This window comes from Lissotriton vulgaris, chromosome 7 (genome assembly GCF_964263255.1).
Source record: "Lissotriton vulgaris chromosome 7, aLisVul1.2, whole genome shotgun sequence".
Lineage (NCBI taxonomy): Eukaryota > Metazoa > Chordata > Amphibia > Caudata > Salamandridae > Lissotriton > Lissotriton vulgaris.
In genome coordinates this window covers 180,917,184-180,937,662 of record NC_141695.1, presented here as the reverse complement: position 1 = coordinate 180,937,662, position 20,479 = coordinate 180,917,184, and the positions used below count along the sequence as shown (strand labels likewise).

At 40.2% G+C, this 20,479-nt stretch overlaps 1 protein-coding gene across 1 annotated transcript in view; it reads right to left on the bottom strand.

Moving 5' to 3' along the window:
* Positions 1–20,479, bottom strand: part of LOC147701141 (sialic acid-binding Ig-like lectin 13) — a 148,591-nt gene that overhangs the window by 37,573 nt on the left and 90,539 nt on the right. Inside the window, exon 4 of the mRNA XM_086929307.1 lies at positions 1,339–1,380. Within this exon, the coding sequence (XP_086785433.1) occupies positions 1,339–1,380 (42 nt within the window). The remainder of the gene's footprint in view (positions 1–1,338; positions 1,381–20,479) is intronic.

Here is a 20,479-nt window from a genome sequence, read left to right as displayed (position 1 = left end):
TGTGCCTTCCTGTCCTTTCTCCCTATGATGGTGCCGTTTAGGCACTCTAACGCCAATGTAGGCAGCCGTGCACCATGGGACAAGGGTGTCCCCTTTGCATGCAGAATTGTTTTTGTGCAGGAAAGAGTGCCTTCTTGCACAGAACCAATCCTAAAAGACGTTTCTCTCTTTCTGTGTGTGCTAAAGACAGTTGCACACATGGAAGAGAAAAAAGAAGGAGAAATAAACACCTTTCTCGTCAGTACGCCTAACCTCCAGAGGAGTACGTATTTGGTACTCCCCCAGCTTTACATCACTTTGTAAATTTGGGAGAGCTTCAAATTCCATTGGTATTGCATTGGAAATGCCATCGCAATGCCCATAGAATGCCTCCTGGGCACAGAGTTATGCGGCACAGCGATTTGAACTGCGTCGCCTTACTCATTATATATGAGGCCATTCAAATCCATGAAGGGCGGCTTTAGGTGGCTTCATAAAACGAAATGGGACCTCTGCGTCATGCATGTTCTACTTTACGTGGTGCAAAAGTGAGGCAATGGTCTCATAAATAAGCCCCCTTGTATGGTGATTCCCTGAAATCTCATATTTGTAGATGAAGTGCTTAAATGTTAGAGTAACATGACAGGGAGATGGATTCCAAAGGAGATGCTGTCTCTTGGGTTGGTTTTTTCATTCTAGGAATGCTAAACATGTGTGTACTTTTGAAGAATTGTCCATTGTGCTGGCTAAAATATGTGTTGCCGTGCCATAGAAAGCAGTGTCATCACTGTCAAGTTGGGACTGGAAGAGGGATGAAGAAAAATGGGCACACTCTGAAATTCACAAATTATCTAGCCGCAGTCCACAGGCGGGTCAGGCATCCGTTACATACACTGGGGCGGGTATTTGGAGAAAATAGTGTCCAACTCTGATGTCTGGCCTACTTAACATACATTATGGGGGGCGTGCTTGTTGAGGTGACCAAAGTACTGGTGCCTTGACACGAGAATGGAATGGCATCAAAAGCCCTTTGAAATGGGAAAGGGGTGTCACCTGCCACGCTTTCTGGACATGACATGGGCCTGCAATGTTGTGTTGAGGTTTAAGTTAAAATTTAGGATATATATTACTCCCTGTAGATTTTAATGCAGGCACAAACCTATTATATACAGATTTAAAGTTGTATTAAGCATGGATAGATCCACATGTAACATATATCCAATATGTGCATTCTGTATTTTGTAAGACAAACAAATGAAGATCTACCGGGAATAAAAGAAAGTGTTACAACTGCACCTACATAAAATAGATGTTTAGTAGTATGTAATCATAATCACAAGAAGCATGTTAATACCTTACCATGTGTTTTGCCCATGCAAATGTCTGATGCTTCAGGTGGGCCTGTAACAGAGCATAAATAGCATTTTGAAGTGATTGCTTTTAAATTAGAAATAATTAGTAGCCCATTTGAGCTACTGATCTTCTCATACAGTTAAACTATGCCATAAAAATAATTTTCACATCAGTGAGATTGACCCATAGGTATTGGTGTTTTATGTGTCCCTCCTCAAAGTTGTCCCCAATGTCAGGAATAAGAAAGTCCAGGTTTAACCTAGTTTTTGTTCTTTCTGTATAAAATACTTCGATTCATGAGGTAGTCTTCTGAATTGCATAAATCATACATTCTTTTGGTCAATGAGGGGTTTACCATAAACTAAAATGAATCAAATTTGCTCCTCTCCCAGATTAGCATTTATAATCGCTGGAAAACCTCTGAAATCAGATAAGGTTCCTGGTTTTGACATCATTGTGGGGTCATACACCTTGAAGATTCCAACTGCAGAATATCAGATTTTAGAGGTCAATGCCCTTGAAGGAGCAGTCATAATGTGGTAGTAGCTTTCAGTAACTGTCATCAGGACTTTAAACCCTTGTACTCTTGTATTGGTGTGACATCAATGCCCAGCTTCACTGCCTCCAATGTGTTCTTTAAGAGCATCCTGCACATTGCATTATGCCTCGGTATAGAGTCAAAATATCGAGTTTTTATTATCCACTAGACATAATATAGAGTACAAAAAATAGAATAGACATAATATCGACTAGACAGAATATAGACTACCAAAATATTGACTAGAAAATTTTAATATCGAATAGAACCGACATAATATTGAATCAAAAATATAGAACGGACATAATATCGACTAGACAGAATATAAACAACAAAAATATATTTAAGGTAAGTTAATATTAATTTTTAATTTTTGTGTAATATAATTCTGTAGCGGGTTGTGGGTTTATAGGGAAATAGGGTGGGAAGTAATTTAATTATAATTAATTAAATATGTTATTTTATTTATTGGTATTTATTTAGAATTATTGTTAATTAATTGTTAATTGGTAATTAATTAAAATATAATTGGTAATTCATTTTAAATGATTAATTGATAAATGTTAATTATAGTAATTTATTTTCTGTAGTGGGTTGCGGGTTTACAGGGGAATATGGTGGGAAGTAATTTAATTATAATTAAAATATGTTATTTTATTTATTGGTATTCGTTTAAAATTAATTGTCAATTAATTATTAATTGGTAATTCATTAAAATATAACTGGTAATTAATTTAAATTGATTATTTGATAAATATGTTAATTTTAGTAATTTATTGTCTGCAGCGGGTTGTGGGTTTATAGGGGAATAGGGTGGGAAGTAATTTAATTATAATTAATTAAATATGTTATTTTATTTATTGGTATTTGTTTGGAAATAATTGTGAATTAATTATTACTTTGTAAATAATTAAAATATAATTGGTAATTAATTGTAATTAATTAATTGATAAATATGTTAATTTTAGTAATTTATTTTCTGTAGCGGGTTGTGGGTTTATAGGGGAATAGGGTGGGAAGTAATTTAATTATGATTAATTAAATATGTTATTATGAATACTGTTATTTATTTAGAATTATTTGTTAATTCATTATTATTTGGTGATTAATTAAAATATAATTTGTAATTTATTGTACTTGATTAATTGATAAATATATTACTTTTATCACATTATTTTTTGTAGTGGGTTGTGTGTTAATAGGGGAATAGCTTGGGAAGTTATTTAATTGTAAGTAATTACATTTTTTTAACATTTGTTTGTGTCTAATTTTTAATTATTTTTATATTGTTAATTAATGTATTGGTAATTGGTAAATAATTAGTATTAGTAGGTCATTTTTATTATTAGTTATTTTTTATTTGGAATTTTAATTGATTCATTATTATATTTTATAAAATTGTAAAATATTTAATTAATTTGTAACTGGTATTAATATTTATGTTATTTATATTTATATATGAAGTATTTACTTTCCCTACTATTGAACTCACTGGAGTGGGAATAGTAATCTTTAACCCTACGCTATCCAACACTTTCCCTACTGTTGCACTCTCTGGAGTTGGAATAGTAATTTTTACCGCTACGCTATCCAACGCTTTTCCTACTGTTGCACTCTCTGGAGTTGGAATAGTAATTTTTACCCCTACGCTATCCAACGCTTTCCCTACTGTTGCACTCACTGGAGTGGGAATAGTAACTTTTACCCCTACGCTATCCAACGCTTTCCCTACTGTCTCTGGAAAGGGAATAGTAATTTTTACCCCTACGCTATCCAACGCTTTCCCTACTGTTGCGTTCTCTTGAGTGGGAATATTAATTTTTATCCCTACGCTATCCAACACTTTCCCTACTGTTGCTCTCTCTGGAGTGGTAATAGTAATTTTTACCCTTCCACTATCCAACGCTTGCCCTACTGTTGCACTCTCTGGAGTTGGAATAGTAACTTTTTACCCCTACGCTATCCAATGCTTTCCCTACTGTTGCACTCACTGGAGTGGGAATAGTAATTTTTACCCCTACACTATCCACGCTTTTCCTACTGTTGTGCTCACTGGAGTGGGGACAGTAATTTTTACCCCTACGCTATCCAATGCTTTCCCTACTGTTGCTCTCTCTGGAGGGGGAATAGTCATTTTTACCCCTACGCTATCCAACGCTTTCCCTACTGTTGCACTCTCTGGGGTGGTAATAGTAAATGTAACCCTCTCGATATCCTACGGAAAAAATATTGTATATGTTTTGTTAATAATATTTATATGTATATATATATATATGTTTTAAATTTATTTTTATTTTTTTCAAAGTTACTTTAAATATTTATTAATTTTAAGTTTATTTAAGTATTTTAGGTATGTTTAAATTAATTATATTTAATATTATATTAGTTTTAAATTACTTTTAAGATATTTGAAAAATTTCATATTTTGACTGTCTATATTTTTTCCTATCGATATTTTGCAGTCGATATTTTTGTACTTACCTGTTTGTAGATAGGAAGTCGATATTCTGGCATTCGATATTTTTACCTCGATATTTTGGCAAGTCGATAATTTGACTGTCGATATTCTGTCAGTGATCCCATGCCTCATCAAGGGCCTGTAGAAATAGAACTACAAACTCCCTCAGGACATTTCATTGGCTCTCCTAGCGAACACCATCATTAAGCTCAGACATATCATCCTCAAATATCTACATCACTGGCATCCCTGCCTGTTTGGCTGACTACTTTGCTAGCTCTTGAGACTTTCGGTGCACCTGTGGCCAAAACAGTATAGTATGAAAAACGTAGTGCAAAAAAGAAAAAAAGAAAAGCAAAATACATTTTCTAGAATTGTAACAACATCCCCTTGTCAATCAGTATCTTCCCAGCCATGGTGCAACTTAGGATAGGGCTGAATCCTAACTCTTTATAAACAATGGACCATGCTGCGGTGGCAGTCCACTTCTGCTCAAACAACGCAGACACTCATCCAATCACTCAATGACCGTATCACTGCCTTTCACCCTTTGCAGTGCACTGCTGCCTTAAGGCTAAATTCATACTATAGAATTAACAGATGCATACATACGCAAGGTTCTACTCAAGAACTTCCTCTGAGAGTATCTAAATCTTCCTAGTAATATAAAGGTCTTGTAAAGAATCTGTTGTGCACTGCATGAGGGCCTGAGAAATGTTATGGGTTTGCTCTTTCCCAGAACCATTCAAAGACCCCAGCCATGCATGTTTTGTTTCACAAGTGCCCTTCCTGGTACAGTGTCCAACCATTGACCGGAATTACCACTTAATGCCAAACAAACACAAACTAAACATGAAGTGTCTAGAGGTGCAGTTAGAAGTGATGTATCTGCTCTTCTTCCCTGCTCCTCAATGCTGGTCTGCAGTTGTAGTACCACTATAGATAAGCCTCTGTGTTGTGTGCACCACTGGGCACCAATCTCCAGAATGGAGCCCTTCTGTCTAGTGCAGGCAAGGTCTTACTATTGTATTAGTTCCTTGCCAGTTAGCTAGTAGCTGTGCTTTACACTCCCATTTTGTGCTAAGGTTGGTGATGCAGGAAAAGTCAAATTTTTCGACTTCTTTGAAGATGAAGGGGTACCCAGAAGAATTAAATGTAATATTGTATGTGACAGTCCGAACCAAGACTCGTTGACTCTCCAGGTAACTTGAAGCAGTCATGCTCACAGAAAGAGGTGTCACAGGTGCAGTGTGAAGGAACAGGACAACATAACTATCCCAGTTGGAATGAAGATGGGAAGTTCCACCAACCGGGGTTAAAGTTTTATGTAAAATATGCTTTAATAATTTCTTAAAAAACATGAACATGTTTAAAGTAAATATCCAACAAAAAAGGATGTAAGTTTAACAAAACAATTTGAAAGACTGGGCATCCGAGTTGCATGCATGTATACTTTTACCACTCACAAAGTGATTGTGAACACTTATGTTCATAAAACAATGGCAAGATGGAAGACTGCATTTCCAATGGCATCATACATTGAATCTTTACACCATTTCGAATTCACCAATGAAAAATAACAGAAAATATTTAACATTACAGGATATAAAATATAAAAGTTGCAAATTGTGGGGGAGGGACAAAGCAGCACCCAGCACCCTGTGGCACTTTGTAGCACAGAGACTGGTACAACTGTCCTTGTTTAAACCCAGGACAGCCCCAGTGGCAGGCCAGTACAGAGCCTGATTGTTCGACCCCTACTCCAACTGGGTGGTGACGCTGCAGCTCCCAGTGGGCCACCTCCCTTTCTTGGTACTCCTCTTGGGGATAAACAGATTTTAGGTGGTGATCCAATTACTCCTTCATCGTCCAGCATTTTGCCTGTTTAATTTAACCAGGGCACACATATCCAGATCGATCATGGATTCGACAATAACTTTGTGCACAAACCAATCTTCAGCAAAATATTTTCCACTGCAAGCAGGCAAATAATAAATACATTAGGCAGAATGACCAGGGGCGGCTGGTGGAATTTGAAAGTGGTGAGGCGTATGCCGAACAAATCAACGCATGCAAGCGAGCGTAGCGAGCAAGCCCGATGCCAATCAGGAGGGAGTGGGGGGCTCCTCCCCCACAAAGAGATATTTTTTAAATTGGCATCTTTTTGGTGCGATTTTCAGCACTATTTCTGTGACAAATGGAATAAAAATTCAGTTCTTCTAAGCATTATTAAAAGAAAACTCATACATTATTTCAGAGACTTTCTGGGTTGCCAAGCAAGTCTAACTTCTGAAGAGGGCTAAGATACTGAGCAAGACTGCTTTGGCTCTACCCTTTCCAATAGAAAACACTAGTTAGCGTTGTGAACAAGTTCAAAGGACAAATCTGGGGTCCTGAGAAAGAAATGTAAAAAAGATTGCAAATGGGACATTTTAAAGCAAATGAATGCAGCAACAAAGCAAGGCTTATTAAGCAGTGGGAACATATAGTCTTAAAATATTAAACACATTTAAAACTGCCCCAGACCACTAAAGTAGAGCAGCACGTGCTACAATAACAAACCCCCATCCCCCACAATCACCCACCCACAAGTTTACAATATTGTACCTCCCCCACCCTTCTCTGACAATCTGCCTTAACACCCCCAAAAACATTCACAAATAAACTTGTCATTTTTTTTGAGCACTGAAAATGTGCATTTCTGACCTAAGCAGCGGAGCAGCAGACTGAACTTTTTCCCTTTTGACCATAGTAACAGACTAAACCAAAAGCACCCAGGGTAGAGGGGTGGGAGGAGAAGGAAGTTGAAAAGATTTAAAGTTTGGGATGTCAGTATTTCATAGTGCTGCTAATTAGGGGCGTGTGTGGTGTATGTAGAGGGTAGCTTGTGGGATTTAATGTCAGACGTTTTCCGTTTTGTGGCTTTGTGTCAAAATAACAATAACTTTTTTGTAGCTTCCTACTTGAAAGCTAATGAGCTGTCCCCTATAGAATGTGTGCCTGCACCTTACGACCACTGTGACTGGCCAAAAACTGCCTCATTCTAAAGAAGTGTATAAATCGCAGGAGTATGCCTTACGTCTGTCATTCACTGCGTTACAAAGACACGTCTAAAGCAGAAGGCGCTACATAAAACAATTGTTGGTTAACAGCAAACCAAACAGGAAGGCCACACAAAGCTTCAAAGAGAGGGGCTCTATCTTCACAACTTAACTAAGACTGCCTCTGATTCACATTGAGCAAAAATATGACATGTGGCCTCTTCACATGCAAGAGCTACTAATTAATTTCAGCACCAGGTTACACATTTCTTTCATGATAGGTAAACAATGCCTCTGACAAGTGCTGTTCTCCGCCAGAAAGAGCACCGAAATTACACCCAAATGCTGAAGAATGTTTTAAGAAAGATTCATGAGCATAAGCACTCAGAATGAAGTACAACTGTCCAAATACAAGCGCATCTATCTGCAAGCAGCTCTTAAGCGGCTTTCCATCCCTCTGAAGCCAGAGCGCAGTAACACAATATATGCTCCTATTTCCCATCACTCTCGACCGTGCTTTACTGCGCCTAGTCAAGTCAAGTCAAGTTTAAATTTGTATAGCGCGCTACTCACCCAGAGGGTCTCAAGGCGCTTGAGGGAGGGGGGGAGCTTTACTTATCAAATATCCAAGTTTTTAGTTGTTTTCTGAAGGAGAGGTGGTTCTGTGTAAGGCGGAGGTGGGTGGGGAGAGAATTCCAGGTCTTGGCCGCTAAGTAGGAGAAGGATTTTCCCCCCATGGTGGATCTTTGGATGCGTGGAATTGCGGCGAGGGCTTGATTGGACGATCGAAGTTGGCGGGTGGGGATGTAAAAGGACAGGCGTGTGTTGAGGTATTCGGGTCCTAGGTCGTAGAGGGCTTTGTGTTCATGGGTGAGGAGGCGAACGTTATTCTCTTGTTGACGGGGAGCCAGTGGAGGTCTTTCAGGTGGCCTGAAATGTGAGCTTGGCGGGGGATGTCTAGGATGAGTCTGGCTGAGGCGTTTTGGATGCGTTGGAGTTTTTTCTGTAGTTTGGCTGTGGTTCCGGCGTAAAGGGTGTTTCCGTAGTCCAGTCGGCTTGTGACCAGTGCATGGGTGACTGTCTTTTTTGTTTCGGTGGGGATCAAACGGAAGATTTTTTTGAGCATGCGTAGGATATTGAAGGATGATGAAGAGACGGCGTTGACTTGTCTGGCCATCGTGAGGGAGGAGTCCAGAATGAAGCCCAGGTTATGTGCGTGGTCTGTTGGTATGGGTGCGGTTTCCAGGGCCGGTGGCCACCATGAGTCGTCCCAGGCAGAGGGGGATGATCCCAAGATGAGGACTTCTGTTTTGTCCGAGTTCAGTTTTAAGCGGCTGTTCTTCATCCACTGGGCTACTTCTTTCATTCCTTCATGTAGGTTGGTTTTGGCGGTGTTTGAGTCTTTGGTGAGGGAGAGGATTAGCTGGGTGTCGTCTGCGTAGAAGATAATGTTGAGGTTGTGTTGGCGTGTGATGGATGCGAGGGGACTCATGTATACGTTGAAGAGGGTGGGACTGAGTGATGATCCTTGTGGTATGCCGCAGATGACTTCGGTGGCCTCTGATCTGAAAGGGGGAAGGCGTACTCTCTGGGTTCTTCCGACGAGGAATGAGATGATCCAGTCCAATGCTTTTCCTTGTATTTCGACGTTGTTGAGGCGTTGTATAAGGGTGCTATGGCAAACTGTGTCGAAGGCTGCGGAGAGGTCAAGTAGGATGAGGGCAGCTGTTTCTCCGTTGTCCAGTAGAGTTCAAATGTCGTCTGTTGCTGCGATGAGGGCGGTCTCGGTGCTGTGTTTGGCTCGGAAGCCGGACTGTGAAGGGTCGAGGGATTTGTTGGATTCGAGGAAGGCGGCAAGTTGACTGTTGACTGCTTTCTCAATGAGATTGGCAGGGAATGGGCGGAGCGAAATGGGGCGGTAGTTCTTAAGTTCAATGAGGTCTGCTGTAGGTTTCTTCAAGAGGGCGCTGAGTTCGGCATGTTTCCAGCTTTCCAGGAAGGTAGCGGAGTTGAGGGAGCAGGTGATGACGTCTCGGAGATTGGGTGCTATAATGGAGTCTGCTTTGTTGAAAATGTGGTGGGGACATGGGTCGGTTGGCGATCCTGAGTGAATGGTGTTCATCAGGCGGATGGTGTCTTCGGTGGTGATTGGGTTCCAGGCGCAAAGGTTGTTGGAGGGGGTTTTAAGTTCGGAGGTGGGTGGGGTGGACTGGTCTCCAAAGCTGTTATGTATGTCAGCGATTTTGTTGTGGAAGAACGAGGCTAGAGAGTCGCAGAGGTATTGGGAGGGAGTGATGTCGTTGGTGCCAGCTGAGGGGTTGGCGAACTCTTTGACGATGTTGAATAATTCTTTGCTGTTGTGGGCGTTGTTGTCGAGTCGTTCCTTGAATGTTGATTTCTTGGTGGATTGGATCAGTTGGTGGTGTTTGCAGGTGGCGTCCTTGAAGGTGGCCAGGTTGTCAGTGGTTAGGTTTTTTCACCAGGCTTTCTCGAGGGTGCGACAGATCTTCTTGGATTTCTTAAGGTCATCATTAAACCAGGGGGCTTTTATGCTGCCTTGCTTGATTTGATGGTTTTTCAAGGGTGCTAATTCGTCAGCGCTGTGGGTGATCCATTGTGTGAGGTTGGTGGCTGTTTGGTTAGGGTCCGATGATTTTGTAGGAGGGTTTTGGTGAAGCGATGTGAAGAGCTGGCCGGTGGTAATTTTGTTCCAGTTTCTCCGGGGAATTGGTTGTGGGTGGTTGTGGGTCGTAGTCTTTTTGTAGTTTAAGTGAATGCAGCTGTGGTCCGTCCAATGGGGAGCTGTGGTGTGATTAACGGAGATGTGCTTGCTGGAGGTGAAGATTGGGTCGAGCGTGTGTCCGGCATAGTGGGTGGGGGTGTCAACAAGTTGTTTGAGTTCGAGATTGGCGAGGTTGTCCAGAAGGGTGGTGGTGTTGCTGTTGTTGTTCTTTTCCAGGTGGAAGTTGAGGTCTCCCAGTGGAATGTAGTCCTCAGAGGGGAGGGCGTGAGGGCTGATGAAGTCAGTGATGTCTTCGCTGAATTGTGTGTGGGGTCCGGGTGGTCTGTAGATGAGGGTGCCTCTGAGTGTGGTCTTAGGGTCGGTGTGGATCTGGAAGTGAATGTGTTCGGCGGTTGTGAGGTTGTCATCGGAACTGGTTGTGATGTGGATGGTGTTCTTATGAACGATGGCGATTCCTCCTCCTGTTTGGTTGATGCGGTCCTTTCGGATGATTTTGTAGCCGTCCGGGATGGCTATGGCGATGTTGGGTGTTGATGAGGTGTTCATCCAGGTTTCTGTAAGAAAGGCGACGTCCGGCGATGTGGTGTCGAGGAGGTTCCAGATTTTAATGGCGTGTCTGTGGACCGAGCGGGTGTTGAGCAGGATGCACTTCAGGTGGTTAGTGTCGGAGCTCTGTTTGGAGTTTGTGGATTTGGTGCGGGTCCTGATGCAGTCGAACTTGCAGGAGTGGCAGGTGAAGGTGTTAAGGTCTAATGCATATTTTTCTCAGTATGCTGTTACGGATTAATGCATCATTTCACTCTGCTGTGCAAGACAAACGTTTCCATCGCTTTAGATTTCCATTGTGTCCTTTTGTCTTCCTTAAATTTAAACAGATAACTTGATTTAAATACAGTCCGATCCCAACGCCATCTCAGGAAGGAATATTCTCTCTATTTTCTACAACAAACTCTCTCAGCTGTACATTTGGTAAACCTATCTGTTTGGCCAATTAGTATATGGAAATGGAGATTATACACAATGAGGCTCATTCACTAAGACATTTTTCAGTAGTCAAGAAGTACTCTTTTGTAAACTTGTATATGCTATTTGTGAGTTGGCCAACAAATATCTAAAATGGGAATACAATTGGATTATTAAAGGAATATTCATAAAAAGTTAGTACAAATTGAAAGGACTGTGCTCTCTTTACCTTGTTACTAAGAGGGAGTTGGACGTTTGGGACCAATTCACATAATCATTTAAGAGGATGTAAAAGAGTACTACTGTTGTACTGGTTAGTACTCAGCAATGCTTATGCAATCAGCCATTATATTTAGTGAGTCAAAGTTCATGCCGTATGTAAATGTGACCACAAATGTATTGCAACAAATCTTTCACTGTCTTCAGAAAGTTTGACCCCTAAATATTCATCTTGACTTCGATGGTAAATTTCTTGAGATGTGGACCCCTTAGTCCCAGGTCCTGATTGAAACATTCAGAAGAGATTTAATTGATTTTGGAATGAGCGAAGTGGGGCACCCTTTTTATTACTGAAAGATGGGCTACCAGTGAGTCAGCAGTGGACATGGCTAAGGCATGCCCTGTAGGATTGAAGACTTTCACAAACCCCGGTTTTATAGGATGGGGGTGGAGTTGGCATTCTATACCATGAAAAGTGGGATTTTTCCCCTTTGGCAATTGATAAATGTGAAGGTATAGAAAACTGGTTTGGTTAATGTCTTCTCAGGGGCACAATGTTATAGGGCCCCAGATTCCCTGACCTTGCACTTGCACTGCTTTTTTAGAAACTGTTACCCACTTTAATTTCTGGGCAAATGATGCTTTATCCTCTCCGTGTAAAGATTTGTGGAACAATTTATTAGTGGCCCTGCCTTCAGGAAGCAGCTCAAGACCTGGCTGTTCGAGCAGTAGCAGACCCCCCCTCCCCTAGCGCCTTGAGACCCTCCGGGTGAGTAGTGCGCTATATAAATGCTTTGATTGATTGATTGATTGACACATAGGGTGCCACACACTAGACATAATTTATTTCCCTGAGGATCTAACTCAGATAAACGAGAAAATTCCTCTCTATTGGCCTGACCATGTTTTAATCTCCTTTGATTTATATATTCAGAAACTACTCGCGCGGATGAGGGTTGCAATCCCAGGAAATGTGATCAGAGTCTGGCATAAATTTATCAGGCCCCCTTATGGCTCAATTGTTGGCCTTTCAAATTCTTTTCAATTCAATTGAAACTAACTGTATAATCCTCAACTAAGAAATTATTGCAAGGTTACATAAATTGATTCCCGGTACAAATCACAAACTACCGACCAATTGCCCAATGGTATAGTGAGTCACTAAAGGCATTTAGCTTGTTGAAGACGGCCCAAAATAATTATAAAAAGGAGGTGGGAAAAGCAAAAGCTGAGTTCTATTTGAAATATATTTTAGCCGCATCTAATACTGCAAAAAAGGTTCTTAGTATTTTTCGTGACCTTTCAAATCCTACTGCCTAAAAAAAGAGATAATTCCCCCTCAGAAACTGCGATGAGTTAATGTTTTTTTTTTTTAAAAGATCAACATGATTTTAGATAATAGTGGTGATTCTTTGAAGGTGGACAGACTGCTCTCTACTGACAGGTCTAGTGTGGTCGGTACATCACAACTTAACAATGGCACATGGATGTTGTTCTAAATAATGACATAAGACTGTTGGAAAGTGCTTTATTAGTAGTGACAACTAGTGAATTACGACTAGTAATAAGGCCACAAACACAATAAAAGGTTCAGTTAGGGTCTCAATAAATGAATCCCTTGTTCAAAACTTGGTAGCTGGCAAAAAGCAGGCAGGCTTAACGTAGAAGACAGGTGTGTATAGCATGTAAAACAACAATTCATTAAACAGAAAGGCACAACAATTTATAACAATGGGTTATATTTTTATGAACAATTATACATCAAAACAACAACAATCTGCTGTAGGGAACCGTAGGTATGAATTTTGAAAGAATAAACACTTTCTAGTGCTTAAAAAACATTAGTGCCAAATTGGGATATCTGGTCACGCTTGACCCGGACAAAGTCAAAGTTTGAGGCCAACTGCGATGAAACCCTGGCCGGATACACTAAACTGGAGGCCTAGGTCAAAATGTTACCTTCACACCTAGTCGTTTTTTGGGAGATGTTTTTCTAGATGTTGAGCAAGCTGCGCTTTAGGCAAGGTTAATGTAGAATTTGCTTGCTTGATTTTCTCTGAGGCCCAGTGAATCCTGGAAGCCTGGAGCTCCGGAACTTTCTGTGGGATGAACATGAAATCCAGGCCAGGTCGAGGTTGAAGGTAGCTGGCTTGACTCTCAACATAAAGTCAGTCACCTAATGGATCTTTTTACCAAAAAATAGCCAAACTTCTGGATCTTCTTCCTGAAGGACTTGAGAGTTAAAAGTGTCCACAACACCAATCCAGGGGTCTAGAATCTCTGAAAAGGTCCTTGGGATGTTGTGACAACAATTCCCACAATGCAACCGGCCAAATCTCTAAAAGTCAACTAGATGCACTCCAGGATGGGGACTTCTTGATGGAGATGATGCAGGTAGCTCAGTTTACTTGTAACTTGCAGGGAGTCCTCTTCTTGATTCTTCTTGAAGCAGGGCAAAATCCTTAGAACCATAGTCCTAGAATGTGCAGCATGTGCAGTGCTTCAGAGTGCCGACCTTTGGGGTATAGATTAGGTTTCAAGCAGGGCAGTTCTTCTTCTCCTTGTAGTTTCAGGCAGCAGATCCGAGTTGCTTGGCAACTCTTTCATATTTATGCAATGTTCCTTGGCGTCAAGCAGAGTGGCAGCCCACTGACCACGTCCTCTAAAGTGTAGCAAATTATTGCCAAAGAGTACACCATTCTTCCAAAATCCAACATGGAGAAACTCTCTCCTTGATGGTGTGGCTAATATTTCCTAACACTCCCCTTAATTAATCTAATTATTGGGGCTGGCCTAAAGTGTCATTCTACATTAGAGGACCAGTTTGGTCGCTTCACTCCCTCCCAGCGTGTAGCTTCTGCAGCTGCAGTTGTCCTCCCACAGGAAATCCATTGTCATTCTGGGAGGCTACTTTACACCTCATTAGGACAGCTTGGCTCCGCCTGGCAGACTGGATTTTGGCTTACAGAAAAGAAAGTGTAATAACTTATTTTCTGTGTTAGTTATCATAAATCTAACAGTGGCAAGTTGTTGGATTTATCATAACTATCATTTTAGGTTCTTGAATGACATTTTTGGCTCGCTCCGGTCAAAATTTATACTTAGATTAAATATTCCTATGTTAGCCTAAGGAGTCTTTTTCTACAATGGGGAGAAAACAAAATTGGCAGTTATTCCCACACCATCTTGTATAATGTCCCTACTTGTAGTTACAAGGCAAACTATCCCTGGGGTATCTAGGTAATTTGAGACTTTGGAAGTATCTATAAATCCAAAGGCAAACTTGCATATTATTATTATTATTATTATTTTAAGTCTGCAAGGCAGGGCTGCCTTTAAAATGACAGCAGGATACATAACAGTGCACACAACTGTGCAGGAAATCCAATGTGCTACTAAACCTCCCTGCCCTATTATATACTAGGGACACATAGGTAGATTGAATACCCCTTCCCTTATTTTATACTAGGAACTCACATGGTCGGTCAGTACCAATTGTAATTATGCTTAATTGCCATGTACTTTTAAGCAGAGCACAGGCCCTGGGTGTGGTTAGCAGAGTGCAGGGCACAATCAGAACTAGAAACCCAAAATGGGTGCATAAAGTGTGGGGGGTGAGGTACTACAAACAGGTCCTGATTTCTCACAAAGACAGGTTCTCTATGTGACTATTGATTGTCAGTTTGATCATTCTGAGCCTATATCTGAGGAAGGTTTTCTCAACATCGCTGTGACCACTATGTTTAGATTCTCTTTAGAAACCCTCCCCTTCAGACAGAAGAAAACATGGACTGATGAGCTGCTGTTTCCTTTCAGATTACTTTGCAATCAATCCCTGGATTTGGGGGTAGTACCTCTTCGCTGGAAAAAGGCCAGGCATTTTAAGTGAACGTAGGTCAATTTACCTACTTCCGTTTCCAGTGAAGATACTGGAAGACCATGTTAGTAAGATTTTCTCTTCTTACCTTGAAACACATTCTTTGTTGGAGGAAGAACAATTTGGTTTTACACCTGGCCATGGCACATGGCACAGAGACAGCTCTATTGAGTGCCTTGGACAATGGTCAGTCCACTTTCTTGATTCTGCTTGAGTTATCAGCAGCTTTTGACACAGTTAACCACCATACCCTGCTGGCAAAACTTGCGTCTGTGGGTGTTGGTGGGATGAGTTAGATTGGACAAAATCTTCTTCTGCAGGACCACTGTCAGGCAGTTGAATTACCACTTTATTGATCGGATTTCAGATGCATCCAACATTGAGTGCCACAAGGTTCAACCCTCAGTACATAACTGTTTAACATGTAATTGAAACCATTATGCTCCTTAATAAAAATACATCATATTATGGTATTTAACTATGCCAATGATACACACTTGCTGCTGTCTTTTAATAGCAATCAGCAGGATGTCTTAAACACGTTTCGGTCCTGCATGACAGGCATTGTGAAGTGGATGAATGCAAATTCCCTTAAATTAAATGGGAATATGATAGAATTCCTGTGCTCGTTGGCAAACAAAGTTCTGATGCACCATCCCCCCAATTTGTGAGCACTAAGTACAGAGACAGAGATACCTCCCTCTGAGGTGGTTTATATTCTCAGAGTCACCTTTGACGAACAGCTCTCCCTTGAGAAGCGCATCACTAAGGTAGCCAGTGTCTGTTTTGCTCTGCTTCGTAGCCTCAGGAAAGTGTTTCCAATGCTGCATACGCACACCAAAACTTTAATTGCAAAGAGTGTTATACTTAGTCGATGACTCAACTATTGTAATGTGCTTCTTCTTGCATTCTAAACTATCTGATAAGGAGACTGCAAATAGTTCAGATAGCGGCTTCCAAGCTAACACTAAATTGACCTGGAAGACTCTCAGCATCCTGGGATCTGAGAGAACTTTGTTGACTCCACGTGGAACAGAGGATCTTCTTTAATTCTAAGAGTATCGTGTTCAGGGCCCTTCATGATAGGAGCCCTGTGATGCTGCAACCTATAATAAAATGCTATGCTCAGGGAAGGTCTCTGCGATCTGCGCTGCTAATCTCTTTCAGGTACCTAGTGTAAGAATCCAAGTACTCATTGTAGGAAATAAAGTGAGTTTTTTCCAAGAAAATGGATCCCATCCACAAACAACCTGTCACCAAGATCACATCAAGGCTCCAACTGAAGCCTCAGCCTAGTCAGATAATAACATTCTCTATCACTGGGCAACAGGTGTAGAACCTAAGGATGCCACACATATCCCTCCTTTACAATTTTACAAAACCAAATAAGATAAAATTACAAATGGCAATGAGTTTTTTCCCCCAAAACTTTAATATGCTTAGTTTTGATTCCTCGTGTTATAGCTATTTCAGGCCACCTTGAGATGAAATCAACATGAACAAGTATATACCATTCAGTGCCAGAAGAGCGGATGGGGCCACCAATGTCAAAACCAACTTCCTTCCATGGACCATCAGGGCGATCTCTTAAAACCATGGGTTGAACCTTGGGTTTAGCCACTCTTTCACTCAAAGCACACTGCATACAATCCCTTATTTTCCGTTCCACTTGTAAATCCATTCCTGGCCATCAATAGGACAATCTTAATAATTATTTTGTCTTGGAAATACCCAGATGACCATTGTGTGCTAAAGAAATAAGCTCTTCTCTAAGAGAAGCCAGAGGAATAAGTCTCATCCCCCTGACAAGTAAACCATTTTGTTCCGATAGTTGATACCTCACATGCCAGAATTTATCCACTTCTTCATCATCTTTGGGTTTGGCATTCCTACCCATTTGATACACTCTCGAACCTTTAACAAAACATTATCATCAACTACAGCTTTTAACCATCTTTCTTTGTCAATGATGCTCCCCTCAATGATGCATACCATTTCTCCATCCTGTTCGCATTCATCATCTGGTCTAACATCATCATCAACAACAAGACGAAATAAGGCATCTACTACCTTATTTTGAACACCAGGTAAGTTTTTTATCTCAAAATCATAATCCTGTAGTGCCACCATCCACTTTGTAATTCTACTGGAGAAAGCATCAATTCCCTTTTTAAAAGAAAATTCACATAAAAGTTTGTGGTGCGTCCTGACCTCAAATACGCCACCCCACAACAGATGCTTTAATTTTTTTATCAGCCAATAAACAGCAAGAGCTTCTCTTTCTACTACTGAGTAACGCATTTCAGCTCCTCTCAAACTCCTAGACAAAAATAGTATCACCTCATCATGTCCATTGTTTCTTTGTAGAAGAAGTGCTCCTAGACCCTTCATGCTGGCATATTAAGAAGGATTTCTTGTCAGGATCAAAACTGCTTAGATTAGGTGCCAAGCTTAATTTTTCCTTAAGAATGCAAAATTCTCTTTCACACTTTTCATCCCAAACAAACTCACATCCTTTGTGCAACAAAGCTCTCATGAAAACACATAGGGAGGCAACATTTCAAATACATTTACTATAAAATTCAGCCATTCCTAAGAAACTCAGCAACTCTTCTTTGTTATTTAGGGAAGGCATCTTTTGTATAGCAGTAACCAAATTTTCCTTTGGGAAAACACCACCTTCACCGATCGTATGACCGGGATAATCAATAGAATTTCTTTTAAACTTGCACTTCTCAATTTTGACAGCTAGTCCAAATTCATTAAGCCTGCCTAAGACACTCATCACCCTCAACTCATGCTCCTTATCATTCAAAACAAAAACTAAGATATCATCCTGATATACTCTAACACCAGAAAGCCCTTTTAATACTGTTTCTAAAGGCCTCTGGAAATCTGAGGCCACAAAAACCAAGCCAAAAGGTAATCTTAGAACACGAAACGTGCCAAAAGGGGTAACAAAAGCTGTCTTTTGAATCCTCATCTAATCTGATCTGATGGTATGCAGATTTCAGGTCTATTGTACTAAAAAGCTTTGCTCCTTTCGACAACATTAACATATCAGCAATTTTAGGTAGAGGATACTTATCAATCACAACATTTTTGTTTAACTCTCTAAGGTCCACACATAGCCGAAGAGAGCCAGCAGCCTTTTTTGCGGCCACAACCGGAGCAAGCCATTGGGTTGCCTCAACTTCTTTAATGATCCCATCTTTTTTTAAGCATTCTAATTATGTTTGTACCTGTTCTCTGACAGCTACAGGGACATTTCGTACCTTTCAACAAATCGGTTTGGCACCATCAATTAAACAAATGTGATGAATATCATTTTTTAGACAGGCTAAGGTTTCACAAAATACATTAGGAAACTGTTCTTCTAACATTCAAGTGAAATAGTCCCCAGTATCACTATCAATGGTAGCGATGGATTTAGAAATAACACTTTCTTTGAGTAATATAGGTGGAGAGACATTCAGGTCTAAAATCACACCAAGATCTCTCTGGTGGAACTAACTTAATATATTATCACCTCTCCGTGAGATATATATTTTCGCACTGGTCAATCTGTTTTTGTAATCTAGCAAACCCCAGAAATAACCAAATAATGTAATTGGTTCAGCTCCGTAAGCAAAAGATCTAATATCACTGGAATAAACCTTGGTTTTCTCTTTGATTTCTTTTAGATAGAATTATTTAGATATTATGAGCATTTTAGCACCAGAATCAAAGAGAACCTTTGTTGGTTTCCCATCAACATAAATTTCATCAGTGGGACAGTTTTTGCTTTCCTCATTTTGAACTACTTGAACTTGAATTTGACCACAATCCACCTCATCAGGAGATTCATATGTATCGTTCACACCATAGTATATTTCAATGACTTTCCCTTTATAATTTCTACCTTTACAAGCAATAGTAAAATGACCTTTTCTTTTACATTTACTGCCAGTAGCTTTCCAACCTGGACATTGTTTATCATTTGCCAAATGACCTGACTTACCACAGCGGAAGCATTTTGCTTGAGATAGACTAAATTTAGTATTACTTTCAGAAAATGGACTTCTTTTTTTATAGTCTTTCTGTCCATTAATCTCCTTAGCATTTTGTTTAACAACTTGTACTAAATTCTTATCTTTTCTTTCACAGTCTTTCCTAATCACCTCGAAACACATTTTAAAGAATGTTCTATTCTTTTTGCAATAACTACTACATCGTCTGGAGTAGGTTAATCTTTTTGCCAAAGTTCCTCCCTGACTCGATCAATACTGCAACCTAGCATAAACTGGTCTCTAATTCTTTCATCAAGAGTAGAACTAAATGCCAATTTTCTGAGAGAAGTCACATCATTTTCAACAGTTTCGTCTTCTAACTGTGATCTGCGACCAAAGTGGTTTCTCTCAAGAATGGTACTGACTTTTGGCAAGTAATGTTTATCTAGTTTAGCAATGCACATTTCATACTCATTGAGGTTATAGTCATCAAACTTGGAAGTTGGTCACAAACATCCTGAACTTCCGATCCCAGGCAATGTAGTAACAATTCCGTCTTTCTCTCAGCACTTAGGGAGGATAAACAAACCCTGGCATACCTCTCAAAAACTTTGCGCCATTTTTGACATTTTATTGGTGGATCTCCCGGTGATGACAAGAAGAAGGGAGGTGCAGTCACATTTTGCATTCTCAATATATGTGTAAATACCCTCTTTTAAAAGAATTGTAGAGAAAATTTTCCAGAATGATGCTACCATACTGACACAATATACACCAAAACTGCTGTTGCAATATAAAACAAGGCTTCAAAGTAGATACATTTGTAGTGTACAATATAACTATTGTGGAAGCTTTTGTTTTTTAAATCAACAATAACCACAAAAAATGATTAAAGTTATTGTTATTGCATTTGTGTATCAGATTCACCTTCTTTTAAGTGTGTACATAGTCCCAATAACATTTTAAATAACACAACCAGAGATGAACAAGATGCGTAGAAAATTGTTACAACTCTGCTTATCACTGATATGGCTTGCAGAGTATGACAATATCAGTGCACACTATTGTTTGGAGCTATACACTTTCAGTGCACATTAATTTTAGATTGCTGAAAAGTGAGCGTGTCTCTGATATCTCCAAAAGAAAGTGTGCGTGTCACTGAAAAGACACGCTATACATCAATGCTGTAAATATTATCAGTGCACGCTGTTTTTAAATTGAATCAAAGTGAGAATGTCACTGATGCCTCACGAAGAAAGTGTGCCTGTCACTGAAATGACACGCTAGCAACTGTAAAGAAAAGTGTGCGTGTCACTGCA